This window comes from Equus quagga, chromosome 8, assembly GCF_021613505.1.
Source record: "Equus quagga isolate Etosha38 chromosome 8, UCLA_HA_Equagga_1.0, whole genome shotgun sequence".
In the NCBI taxonomy this organism is placed as follows: domain Eukaryota; kingdom Metazoa; phylum Chordata; class Mammalia; order Perissodactyla; family Equidae; genus Equus; species Equus quagga.
This window is the reverse complement of record NC_060274.1, coordinates 21,432,990-21,447,176: the sequence shown is the minus strand read 5'-3', so window position 1 is coordinate 21,447,176 and position 14,187 is coordinate 21,432,990. Positions and strand designations below refer to the sequence as shown.

Below are 14,187 nucleotides of genomic sequence, written 5' to 3'. Positions count from 1 at the left end.
GAGAGAGGGTGGCGACCAGATCTCATGGATCTTTATTTGGAGTTTGGATTGTTTGGGCTGTAATGGGAGTCCGTCAGGTGAAAGTAGGGACATAACATGGTGTGATCTGCACCTTAAATTTAGGGTTATTCTGGCTGTTACGCAAAAGAAAAGAGATCAGTTAGCCTAGTACTGGAGGCGCGGACTAGAGAGGGACAGGTGCTGGTGGGGAGAGGTGGAACGTGTTTTTGGAGGTAGACATGAGAGGTGGGGAGTGAGTGAAAGGGAAAGAATTTGGTATGACTCCTTTGTTTTTTGGTCTGAGCGAGTATAATGATTCTGCTGGTATTTTGCGTTCAGTCATTTCCCTGGTCTATGGATGGAGTTGTGTGTGTGTGCGTCCTTTCCAGAGTTTATCAGTCCCTCAGAAGACTCACTGTTGACTAATCTTCTATTTCACCTGTGTGTGGTTATGCCCTAGGCAAAGATCGCTAATCAGTCACACTAGGATTTGGTATGCCTGTAGATGAGATTTGTTTATCTGGCACAATGGTTTAGGAAATTACAAATATCCGGAGGTTACACATATAAATTCAGATTTCCAGCTTCTTTTGCAAAACCAGAAGTCCTACCAGCAATGGGCCAAAATTCCCATATGGCCACCGTTGGCTGGAACTGAACACCAGCTGTCCCTTTCAGCCTTTAGAGCTGGCTGATTCTCCAGGTGGGATGGGGTCCATCGTTTCCTTCATTCACTTGGAGCATCACATGTGTGTGTTGGTATGTCCAGCCCAGCCCTCCCACACACCCTGGCTTCTCCTCGTGCATTGTGATCAAAGTTTGCTTCTGTCCTCTGACACTTAAATGCAGGATCTTCAGTGTCCCAGATACAGGTACTGATACTGGTACCTCTTGTCAAAATGATGGTGTTGAAACTGGTGTTAAGAGAATGCAAAGAAGTACAGGGGAAAGAGGGTAACCGGAGGGGACAGCCAAAGCTGGTCACCTGTAGCATCAATCCTCTGGAGTCATATCATGTTGCCTTTTTAGTTTTTTTAAGGTTAAATGTGACCCAAGACTTATCTGCCTTTGAAGTTCAAGATTGTCATTTGTACTATTTTGCGTTTATTGGAAAACTATGGAAACCCTCTCTTCTGCATGGGGAGGGTGGCCTGAACTTGGCATTTCTGCAGGGCCGAGAAGAAAGGAGGTATTCACCAAGTATTTGTCCAATTCAATTATTAAACTGTATTCTCTCTGTCAGAGGAGTCTCTGCAAGTAAGTCTTTGCAAAGAATTAAAAATCTAAATAAGAGGTTAACTGTCAGGATGAATCAGTTTTTATTTTTATTAAATGGTGACTTCTGACATTTCCAGACTGTTTCCAGGGCGGATCCCGTGTTTAGAGCCTGCGATACAAAAGCCCCAGATATCTTTAAAGCTGCGGGCTTGGAAAAGAAACAGTCTTCCGGGAGTTCATTATTTTAAATGTGCTGTATATTTTGTTGCTGTCTTTGGATAGTCATTAAATATAGCTCTGCCATGCCCCCGCCCCCTGACACATGCTGATTAAATATCTTCTTCCCTATATGGCAGTCCCGTGCCCTCATGATTCTAGTAAGCACTAACTTGAGAGTGTGGATTTGGAGCCAGATTTTGTGGTATCAAATCCTGGTTCTGCCTCTCACTTGTCATGTCACTTCTGTATCTCAGCTTCCTTACCTTAAAATACTACTGTGAAGAAACAAATAGTACATCTAAATCTCGCCGCCTCTCTCAGAACATGTCTAAGTGATCGCTATTATTAGATCTAAGAACGCATCATGCTTCCGCTAACTGCTTTTGTATGACCCGCAAGCTAAGAATGGTTTTTACATTTTTAGCTGGTTGCAAAAAATCAAAAGAAGAATAATATTTTGTGACACGTGGACATTATATGAAATTCAAATTTCAACATCCACAAATAAAGTTTTATTGGAACACAGCCGTCATTCCACTTGGCTCGTTCGTTCATGTGTTTCCTGTGGCTGCTTTCACCTTGCAACAGGGTAGAGCAGTTTTGATGGAGACCCCCTGGCCGGCAACACCTAAACTAGTGCCCTCTGGACTTTTACAAAAGGGACTTTCTGACCTCTGTGTGGTCACTCACCATCCCCATAGGTGTTACTTTCTCGGGTGGTAGGTAGACCTTGCTCTTTGCTATAGGCTGGTTCTTTCCATCCCTATCTAGAACATTCCTAAGTTGTATTTGTCAGGAATCTGTAGTATTTTGTAGTGATTGGCCATGTGTGTGGGGAGTGTGGGTGTGTTTTCTGTGTGAGTTTTGAACACGGTTTTGGATTTGCGTGAGCCCAGGTACCTTCCCTTGCTGTGTCAGTGCGGAGAGCCCTAGGCTCTATTTTCCCCTCCTCTGCCATCCTGCAGGTGTACGTGGTCCTTCTGAAGGTACCAGATGGGAGTGTACACCCATGATGCTGTCACTCAGGGGTGGAAGAGTGCTGGGAGAAGGGGACACAGCACAAAAAGTATTTGTTACTGATTGCCGTCAATATTTATCTAAACTTTGGAAACTATAGGGAAATTAAATTGTTATTGTTGTTACTGTAGGTTTTTTTGTTTTTGTTTTTAAAGAAGATAAGGTCATTGGTTGGTTATCTTTATGCGAGTGTTTGACGTCTAGAGAGACAGGACTTTGTCTCAGTCATCTTTGTTTCAGCAGAATGCTCCACAGGGAGCCTTTCTCAAAATTTTTTCCTCAAGAAACGAATGAACTGGATAAGAAAGAGAAAGAGTGTCTCATCTAGAAAAGTTAATGTTACCTCTCAATTAATGCCTTGTACTTTGCCATCGAGCAGCAGTGGGGCTTAGAGAAGAATGTAGTGAATTAGCTGCTGAATTACTTGTCCCATGGTGCACAGGCGTGCTCTTGTATTATTGCGGTCATTATGTTTTATTTTAAAATTTTTTTTGGTGAGGAAGATTGACCCTGAGCTAACATCTATTGCCAATCTTCCTCTTTTTGCTTGAGGAAGATTGTCCCTGAGCTAACATCTCTGCCAGTCCTCCTCTATTTTATTTGTGGGGTGCCACCACAGCATGGCTTGATGAGTGGTACACAGGTCTGCACCTGGGATCTGAACCTGCAAACCCCAGGCTGCTTAAGTGGAGCACCAAACTTAACCACTACACCACTGGGCTACCCCTTCATTATTTTTGAATGAGATGTGTTGCTGTGGGTTGTCATATTCGGGAATTCGGGACTTGGAGGATCTGCTCTAGGAACTGACACTGATGTGTGCTCAGATTCAGAGCCTGCCCTCACTCTCCTGCCTGGGATGAAGAAGTGCTTATTTGTTTTAGCCCTCCTTTCACGTGTTGTTGAGATGTTATGGCACTTTTCTAACAGTAGAATCACTAAAGTTGTGCTTGTGACATGAATGGTAATGTCAACTCTTTATTGAACATCTGTCATGTTAGTTTTTGATAGATGAGCAAACAGATGCAGAAAGGCCAAGTAAGCTGGCCAGAATTATCTGGCTGGTAAGAGGCTTCTTGCCTGCAGTGAGCTCATCAATGGACTTCATAATTATTTGTAATATGGACTAATATTTACAGTTACTTTATTTTATATTATACCATTTATGTTTTGTTTATTTTTGGAAAATGGATAGTGGATTTGAGAAGGGTTAAATGCTCTCCAGACGTTATTTAGCTGCTTTGTCAGCAGGAATTCTTAAGATCCTTTTTGTGCCTAGATAGAGCCCTGTTTGTTTCTCCCATGAACTTCACCTCTGTTCTCGTCCCTTCGCTCTAAGACAGGGGTTGTCCAGCTCTCCCTGAAAGGGGATCTGGTTATTTGATGGGTATCTCGCTGAAGTGTTCTGTGGCTGGTTCACGGAGGAGGAAGGGAAGGGGAAACGAAGGACGAGCGTCGCCTCTGCTCTTTGCTCGTCGTGGGAGCAGATGAGCAGTGTGTCATGTGCGAGAAGCTTCCCCTTGCTCTGCCTCCTGAAGTCCCATGTCTGGAACGTGTCTCCTGCATCATGCAAGCGTTTGTCACTGTGATCGATGGAGATGATCTCTGTGTCCCTGACACCATTGCTGCTCATGAAAATGACAGCTAAGAGTAGAAAAGCAGCTTTGTTTCAGAGGCAAATTAGTCCTGGTTTATTCTTTACTGATTCTATGGTGAAAACTTTATCATATTGCCCGCATGTCGAGTATATGGACTATGGGAAAAGCCACGTGTTAGAAATCTTTAGTCCACTATGCATTGCACTTACTTAAAAATGTAGGAAATCAGGAGAAGAGGAAAAAAGGGATAATCCGATGTTTTAGGAAACTTCAGAATGGCTCCCTTCCCTCTCTTCCATTTCAAGCTCAGAGTAAAATTTTGCGTCACGTGATTTTATGTATTTTTTTAAGTGAAAAATGAAGAAGATAAAATAATTATTGGTTATAAAATATCTTAATTATCGACAGGAATTAGGACTGTTAATCTCTATGGAGATTTCCTATTAGCAAGGAATAATTTGATACGACGTAATTATACAACAACATTTATTACATTGTGCTTTATGGTTTTCTGGACATTTTCACGTAGTGTTAATTATTTGATCTTTACTATAACCTGTGATTTAGAAAGCAGTTAAGTAGCCGATTTAGGTTCACCAGTTGGTTAATGGTCAAACTGGGATTCAAACTGAGGCTTCCTGACTGTCTCTGTGGTAATTGTCCTGTTGCACACAGCCCGTCATATCACACACAGACAGGAAAGGGTCTGCATGTGAATGGGGTGGGGTTTTCTAGCATCAGACACTAGAGCGTGTTTATCTGTGGAAGCGGATGCTGTTTATCAGTCAGGCATGAGAGTTTAGGAATTCTATAAGCTTTGTCATTCCAAACACTGGGCTGCTATGGACTTACATATAGAGCCAAAAGTGTCTTAATCATTCAGAAATTAATAGCTAGAAATAGAGAGCTAGCACCTAAGAGCTGAAACTGGTGACAAAATGACCTGCTTCTATAATGGAAATGCAGAAAAACATCCTCATACCATGAATGTGAAATGCAGAGATGGAGTAAGAAGCCGCACACTTTTTGTTGGGTTCTGTACCCAGGTGTTGTATACTCATTTATGTGTATATATGGATATATATATATATATTTTTTTTTTTTTATTTTTAAAAATTTTTTTTTAAAGATTGGCACCTGGTCTAACAACTGTTGCCAATCTTTTTTTTTTTTTTCTGCTTTATCTCCCCAAACTCCCTCTGTACACAGTTGTATATCTTAGTTGCAGGTCCTTCTAGTTGTGGGATGTGGGACGCTGCCTCAACGTGGCCTGACGAGCGATGCCATGTCCGCGCCCAGGATCTGAACCCTGGGCCACCACAGCGGAGCGTGCAAACTTAACCACTCAGCCACGGAGCTGGCCCCATGGATATATATATATTTTTTGAGGAAGATTAGCCCTGAGGTAACATCTGCCACCAATCTTCCTCTTTTTGCTGAGGAAGACTGGCCCTGAGCTAACATCCGTGCCCGTCTTCCTCTACTTTATATGTGGGATGCCTACCACAGCATGGCTTTTTGCTAAGCGGTGCCATGTCCACACCCGGGATCTGAACCAGTGAACCCTGAGCCGCGGAAGCGGAACATGCGCACTTAACCGCTGCGCCACTGGGCTGGTCCCTACTCGTTTGTGTTTTTAATGCATCTTTTTATCATTCCTCTTCAGGAATATATGCCATAGTCAAAGCATATTGACATTATTTGCTCCCTTTCTAGGAAATAATGCAGTTTAAATCTTTCACCTTAAAACAATTGTTAGGAGATTTCGAAGTTCTCTGTATTTGTACTTCCTGTTCTTTTCATACAAGGCAAACTTGAAGAGTCTGCTGGTCATCTAGAACTTTGGAATTCTGTTCCTGAATTAACTGCTGTTTTCCTGTTTCATAGAGTGGAAAACCGCCCATCAGTGATATGTTCACAGACCTCAAAGACGGAAGGAAGCTTCTGGATCTTCTAGAAGGCCTCACAGGAACATCCCTGGTGAGAGAAGTCATCTTTGAGAACCAGGCTAATGGACTGTCTCTGGTCCTTACTGAGACTTGAAGACCCACTGGGGGTACTTACACTATGAAGGCTGAAATAGGAACTTAAAAAAAAAGTGTTTTCACGAATTCTTTGATAGAGTAATATTTTGGCTAAAAATGAGGGCTCTGTTTTTATCAAAGATAAAATTACCTTAAATATTTATTGCTCTCAGACAGCCCAGTGAAGAATTACAAAGAAGAATGGATATGTAAAGAGGGCATAATGTTTTGAATAGTAGAGAGTATAGAGACAATAACAATATAGAGATGTTATTTAACAAATATTTCAAGAAACTTGTCAAAATCTATGGCATTTGTTTTTATTCAGGTTTTCAGTCTTATCTTTTTGTTTGTTTCTTCATCAAATCCCCCTCAATTACTTTATGTGTGGGGTACTCTGTATGTACACAGAAATAACTCTGCTAATAGTAGGATGCATTTTATGGGTACAAACTTTTACACTAGAGGTAGAATTACTGTAAAAAGTATAGAGAGATGGACTCATGAAAGTGAATTCCTGTCTTGCCCAAGTGTGGGGCGTTACACTCTTTTGCCTTCCAGATGGTGGGCAGGCCCTGCTGGAGAGGCTGGTCCCCCTCTCAGATAAGATTCCCTGGCCAGTGAGGCAGAAAGAAGCCACCCAGATCACCTTCCTCTGGGTGGCAATTCCTGCCTTCCCAGTGGGCCTGTGTAATGTACCTGGAACCTGGGATACGCCTCTGAGTCCTCCCTGCTCTGTCCACGCCAGTGAAGGATGGAGGTGGCATGGTGCTAAATCTTTCTGCGTCCAGGCCGATTTAGATAAAGGAAGCTTTCCCCCCGAAACTTGTCATCACATTAAAATCACCAGGAAAATCTTTTAAAACCTCCAAATCCAGACTGCAGTCCATACTCACTGAGTCACGCTCGTTGGGATGGGGTCGGACAGAGGCGCTGGTACTTTCTGAAGCTCCCCTGGGGATTCCACTGTGCAGACAAGCTGAGGAACATCTTAAGATGTTGTGAGTGGGGGAATTTGGATTCTGTCAACGCTAGCCTCCACGGTGGCCTGAGCAGCCAGCCAGAGCTCCTGGCCCAGAGAGGCTGTGCATGCTGAGCTGCTGTTCCATGTACCTCTCAGTGTCAGTAATGTCAGGGATGTGGAGCGAGTCTCTGTCTCATTTGTTCTGTGTTTTGTTTTCCAGCCGAAGGAGCGTGGTTCCACCAGGGTACATGCTTTAAATAATGTCAACAGGGTGCTGCAGGTTTTACACCAGAGCAACGTAAGTTTGCACCGTGACTCAGGATTCTTCGGTGCCATCAAGGTTATTTGTATTGTGAAATCAGCCACCTGCTCTGTGCATCGGCGTCAAATGACTTTTGGAAACATTTTTCTTATGAGAAGTATTGAACCTTTTCTATGAGTGAAGGAATAGTCGTGCCTTTTCTGATTACTTTATTGATCTGTTATATAAATAATACATTTTTGAAAGTTAGGTTCACCTGATTCTCTAAAATGAAATTTCTCTTAGCATTTGTTTATTTTGCTGCCCAAATGTGCTAAAAATGAAAACCCAGGCTTCTGTGGAGAAATTGTCTTAAAAGTTTTTTTTTCATTTTAAATAGGTGGACTTAGTGAATATAGGAGGAACTGACATTGTCGATGGAAATCATAAACTGACTCTGGGATTGCTTTGGAGCATCATTTTGCATTGGCAGGTGGGAAATCTCCAGCCACTTATTAATAGAAATGCAAAATGTATCATTTGTGTTAGTTTCTTAGAGCTGCCATCACAAAGTAGCGCAAACTGGGTGGCTTCACCAACAAAAATTTATTTTCTCACAATTCTGGAGGCTGGAAATCTGAGATCAAGGTGTCAGCAGGGTTGGTTTCTTCTGAGGCCTCTCTCCTTGTCTTGCAGAAGGCACCTTCTCCCTGTGTCCTCACGTGGTCGTCCCTCTGTGTGCGTCCATGTCCTGATCTCCTCTTCTTATGCCAAGATACCAGTCATCCTGGATTAGGATCCACCCCTATGATCTCATTTTACCTTCATCATCTGTTTAAAGACCCATCTCCAAAAGCATTCACGTTACGAGGTTGAGGGTTAGGTCTTCATATGAATTTCGAGGGGACACAATTCAGCCCATATCAGTTTGGAATGGAAGAGACTGATAAATTGCTCTATTTTCCTGGCATAGAAAAAAAGTTATTTTTTTAAATATTAAATTTAAAAAAACATGACACAATTTCAGACTTATAAAAAGTTGCAAAAATAGCTCCAAGAATTCCCAGATACCTTTGACTCAAATTCCCCAAATGTTAACAGTTGTCTATCTTTCTATGTTCTGTCTTTCTAGTTCTCTTTGTCTAAATACTTCAGTGTGTATTTTCTAAAAACTAATCATTCTCCTAAAAACAAGGAATTCTTTTACATTACTACAATATAATATTAATATCATAATATAAAATATATAATGTCAATATTTATAATTAATTTATCATATCTGTTTAGTCGTCTTTAATCTGGAATAGTTGAGTCTTTCTTTGTGTTTCATGATGTTGACATTTTTGAAGGCTACTGGACACTTGTTTTGCAGAATGTCCCTCCATGTGGGTTTGGCTGATACTTCCTCGTGATTAGATTTGGGTTGTTCATTTTTGGCAGGAAAGCCACGAAAGCGATGTTGAGTTCTCCAGAGCACACCACATCAGGAAGCACATGCTATCTGTTAGGTGGCTCTGCCAGTGCTAACTGTCATCGTTTGGGTAATGTGGCTTCTGCAGGGGTCTCTGCCGTCACGGGACTGCCCTTTGTTATTAAAAAGTGTCTTGCGGGCTGTACTCTGAGACTGTGTAAATATTCAGCTACTTATCAAGTCTTTGTCCATTAAGTTTCAGATCCATTTATAACTCTTGTCTGATCAGTTATTACTATAATTCTTGGCAAATAGTGATTTTCTAAATTTCATTGTTTCTTCTACATTTTATTGGTTGGCTTTCTACTTGTAAGGAAGAGTTTTCCCCTTGCTCTTGTTTGTCTATCTATCTTTATCTATTCATTCATTCATGTATAGGTCAGTGTACACTCATGGAGTTTTACTTATTTAATAGGTTATAATCTTTTACTATCATTATGTATTTTGATGCTCAAATTGTCGTAGATTTGGCCCACGTGATCCCCCTTAAATCGGCCTGTGTGTCCTTCTGATATGTCCACATCATTCTTTGAGCACTTGCTTAAAACATATGTACTACTTTAGAATAATAATATAAAATGTTAGTTGTAGACTATAATTGTTATTGCCATCAGGAAAGGTTCTTCATTCTTTGATTTTGTAGTCAGTCAGAAGTTCTTCCTTTCTTCCTTATTTTTGTAGAAAATAAATATTGAGTTTTCTTTGTATTAAAAGGTCTTTGTAGATTTATAGTATTAACATATTACTTTTTTGTAACTATGAAAGTAATGTTCATTATAACAAAAACTAATATAGGTATCGCTTAAGATGTAGAAAACACCATAATGTATAAAGGTAAGGTAAAAGTCACTTCTAAATCTTGGTAGCCCAAAATAATCATTGTTAAAAATGCATTGATCTTTCTAGTATTTAAAGGAAAATTTTGAATACCATCCCCTGCTCCATAATGGTTAATTAAAAAGTTTACTTCTTATTCAAGGACTTGATTCCAGGAACTGAAGTTATAGGCAGGCATGGTTTCTCTTAAACAGGTGAAAGATGTCATGAAGGATATCATGTCAGACCTGCAGCAGACAAACAGCGAGAAGATCCTGCTCAGCTGGGTGCGCCAGTCCACCCGGCCCTACAGCCAGGTCAATGTCCTCAACTTCACCACCAGCTGGACAGATGGACTCGCCTTCAATGCCGTGCTCCACCGACATAAGTGAGCCTTGACTCTGCTTAGCTGTGGGCTTTCCAAATTTGTATCTCCTCTGTCCCTTTCTATTCCTCTCTAAAGCCCCTTCCACACTACCACTGCTCTCCTCTCTGCACATGCTCCACCAAAACATTAAGAAAAGAAGTATCATGGAACTAAACTGCCTATCAAGTCTTTTTTTCCGTAGGACTTAAATGCCACAGTGCAGTAGCCATGCATATTTATAAGTTAAAAAATGTAAAGTAATTCACATAGTTCAGTCCCGCTCATTCAGCACTAATCAGTAATATATACAAAGAGTTGTGTTAGTTTTCATTCTCATACCGAAAGGAAAACTTGATAAATTCAGTACAGTCCCAATTAAAAATAGAAACTATTGATATTTTCCGTGAAACTTTTAAACGGATTCTAATTATATAAAAGACCAAAAGCCCAAGAAGAGCCAGGACACTCCTGAAGAAGGTGAACCAGGCTCAAGTACTGCCCAAACAGAAACCAAACTAATTATGAAGCTGTATTAGTTAAGAGTGTGTGGTACTATAAATAAATACACCAACATCGTAATAGGCTGAACCATTTAAAATTGCCAATATCGGACTTTCTTTGACAGAGATTGAACTATACGAAATAGTCATTCTTCTAACAGAATAAAGAGTTCAGAAATAGCTCCATTGTACAGGAAAACCTGATAGACACCTGAGCCGGTGTTGCAGATTAATGGAAGGTATCAGACAGCTGGTGAACCATATGTCAATGAGCTCATTGGAGCCTTACTTCACCATACCCAAAATAAATTTCAAATCCATCAAGGATTGAAATGTGAAAGGCAAAATTTATTATATGTTTTATTGCTCTTGAAATTATTTACTGTCTCAGCTTTCATTTCCTCTGTGTTCTTTGCTGATGCAGTCGTCCCTTGGTATCCGCAGGGCGTCTCCTGATACCAAACTCTGTGGCTGCTTCAGTCCCTTATATGGTATAAAATGGTGTAGTATTTGCATGTAACCTATGCGCATCCTCCTATATACTTTAAATCATCTCTAGATTACTTATAGTCCCTAATGCAATGTACATGCTATGTAAATAGTTGTTATACTGTATTGTTTAGGAAATATTGACAAGAAAAAAGTCTGTATGTGTTTAGTACAGACACACCCATCGTAGGTTTCTCTATCCACAGTTGGTTGAATCTGGGGAAGTGGAACCCAGGGATACAGAACTCTTGAATACAGAGGGCAGACTTTTCCACATCGTATGTCTGGAAACTTGTCAAATTTTTACAAAGTTTAAATTGTTTCTTTAGACTTTTTTTGGTAGAATGTCCATGAATTATATTCTTCTCTTCTCTGTCACCTTCATTTGTGCATTGTCTTTCAATGCAGTATTGATTTGACTTGGTGATAATGAGCAGAATGTTTTATTATTGATAATGAAGGGAGTGGTTTTAATGTTTTACCATAAGACTGATGTTTGCTGGAGCTTTTTTTGGTATACTTTTTATCTGTTTAAAAAGCCTGCACACCCAACCTTCTCCAGAACACTTCTCCTTTATCAGTTTAAGGGAGTTGCCGTCTGTTTCTGGTTGGTTAAGAGATTTTATCAGAAAACTTGAATTGTAGCCAAAACTTTTTCTATTTCTTACTAACATGATTCAACAAGTATGTGTGGAGAGCCTTCTGTGTGTTAGGCACAGGGTATATGGCAGAGAACAAAACAGGCAAAAATTTCAGTCCTCTTGGAGTTCATATTCAAATAGAGGGAGGCAGACAATAAAAAAATTAAAATGTAAATTGTATAGCATATGGAAATGGTAAATATGCTGAAGTGAAATACGTCAGTCAAGAGGGCAGGAGGTGTCTGACGTGTGAGGAGCCAGTGGGTGCAGTGATGTGAGAAGGAGGAGTAAGAGGAGATGAAGTCAGAGAGCAAACTGAGGAGGAGGGAAGTGAGGAAGGCAAATCTCAGAAGGCAGGGAGGTCTAAGACGCAAGAACAGATAGAGCCCAAGAAAATGATAACTTCTGGGTAAATCAAAGCAACTTATTTTCTAATTTGTGAGATTAAAAAGAAGTCAAGATAGAAATGAAATACTAAACAAGTAGTATGGAGGGGGGTGATTGAAGGGAAATTCTCTCAAATTTTCTCATTGTTTTATGAGCCTCTTCTGAACAGATTAGAGCTGGATTTTCGTTCTGCTGATCCTGGTCTTTTAATTGGAGAATTTTGTCCATTAACATTTGTTGTGATGATTGATATATTTAGGTTCATTTTTCCTACTTATTTTTGAGCTTTTCGTTTCTCTTACCTTTTCTATATCTTCTTCTTTCTTGTCTTGTATTGGTAGGTTTCTCCTCCCTTTTTTTTCTTTTACTATTTGGGAAATATTATATACCTTTTGTAGTCTTTTAGTATTGCTGTGCAAATTTTAATAGGCATATTTAACTAATATGAGAACCTTAGAATGTTTTACCTGTTGTTTTCGTAGTTGAAAATTATTTTAAAATATTATGTATTTGACAAGCCTTTGGGATATAAAAGATAAACTGTTTAATTTAAATGCACAAATAAAAAATATAAGACTAAAATGTATTAGATTATGGCAATGACTGCTTTGTTTCCACGTATTTCCTCATTTTGTTTGCATGGTGATTTCAGACCTGATCTCTTCAGCTGGGATAGAGTCGTCAAAATGTCCCCAGTTGAGAGACTTGAACATGCCTTCAGCAAGGCTCAAACTTATTTGGGAATTGAAAAGCTGTTAGATCCTGAAGGTATTGTTCAGTATTTAATTTCAACTTTGATTTTGCATCGCAATTTTGAACTCTTGAAAAGCAGTGTTTTTTTTTTCTTTATAGAAAGAACTATGAGAATTGAGGAGTATTTTTCCTCTTGAAGTAGAGTGCAAGACATTTTATTCCAGACAAGTTATTAATACTTTTGTAGTAAACAATGTGTGGGATCCTTCTGATAGAAATTTAATTACATCATTGGAGAATAGTTAATAGATACCAGAGTAAGATTTAAAGTTTTAGGAAAATATAATTATTAGATAAGCAATTTAGTATTTGGTTTAGTTCATTAAAATGTATTTTTATATGAGCTTCTTTCATATGAGGTGAAAACTTCAGTTACAGATATTGCAGGGTTGAATTTAGACTTACTTTCGTGATATGAATGAAGTATGTGTTATTACCTTAAATGGTAGTTTATCTTTGAGCATTTTGGGGGAGCTTTTAGGGAAGATTTTTAAGAAATGGCATGCCGAACAAAAATAAGTAATTGTCTTTCCCTTTATCTCGTGTATTGTTATATGAAATAGAAATCGACTAAGCTATGGTGTTGCAAAGATTATATACTAGTATTGTTTATGGGTACTAAGGATAGTCATTTTTTATCTAATATTGAACAATTCACATATTTTGGACATCTAATTTAAGCTGGTTCTTATTTTCGTCCACTTTCAGATGTTGCTGTTCAGCTTCCTGACAAGAAATCTATAATTATGTATTTAACATCTTTGTTTGAGGTGCTACCTCAGCAAGTTACTATAGATGCCATCCGTGAAGTAGAGACACTCCCAAGGAAATATAAGAAAGAATGTGAAGAAGGAGAAATTAGTATACAGGTACAGGTAAGTTTTTATTAAAATGTTTGACTTGCCATGTTTGTTTTATCTTAGGTAGGTACTAGATAAAAACACCTTTAGAGTATTTTTTTTTTTCTTGACCGAGAACATCTTGGTTTCTCAGCTTATAATAGGCATAAGAAGTTCAGGTTATCAGTTAGCATGCATATCACATGCATGTGCTGGAAAACCACAGTGCAGCTGATTTTATTGAGAAGGAAAGTATGTTATTTCACTCGGTAAGGCTGGAGTCAGTGTCTAGGGCTGTAACCATGCTGCTGCAGGATATGCTTAAGAACCCACGGTTTTCCATCATCTGGTGCCCATCTTTTTTCACTGTTGTTGTGTGTTGGAGATGGTTTTTCCCACGTCAGCCAAGTTTTGTTTGCAGTACGAATTTTCTTTCTTTTCCTTTTTGCCACTGAAAAGAGGATTTTTACCATTATAATCTCACAAATGCTGTCAGAATGTAAGCTTTCCTTTCCCTTTCATTTAGGAGGACTAATTGACAATATGCTACTTGGTGAGTTTTTCGTTTAACGGCTTACAATGGTTTTATTCATCAGGATATAAATGAGTTTTTTCCAGGAGATATAAATAAAGTCATGAATTT

At 39.4% G+C, this 14,187-nt stretch overlaps 1 protein-coding gene across 15 annotated transcripts in view; it reads left to right on the top strand.

Moving 5' to 3' along the window:
• Positions 1–14,187, top strand: part of UTRN (utrophin) — a 486,786-nt gene that overhangs the window by 118,502 nt on the left and 354,097 nt on the right. For 12 of the 15 annotated variants that reach the window (XM_046669465.1, XM_046669466.1, XM_046669469.1 and 9 more), the window contains 6 exons: positions 5,940–6,032; positions 7,261–7,338; positions 7,682–7,774; positions 9,784–9,956; positions 12,605–12,720; positions 13,414–13,580. In XM_046669465.1, the coding sequence (XP_046525421.1) occupies positions 5,940–6,032; positions 7,261–7,338; positions 7,682–7,774; positions 9,784–9,956; positions 12,605–12,720; positions 13,414–13,580 (720 nt within the window). The remainder of the gene's footprint in view (positions 1–5,939; positions 6,033–7,260; positions 7,339–7,681; positions 7,775–9,783; positions 9,957–12,604; positions 12,721–13,413; positions 13,581–14,187) is intronic. The other 3 variants (XM_046669467.1, XM_046669473.1, XM_046669464.1) reach the window with 1 other exon arrangement.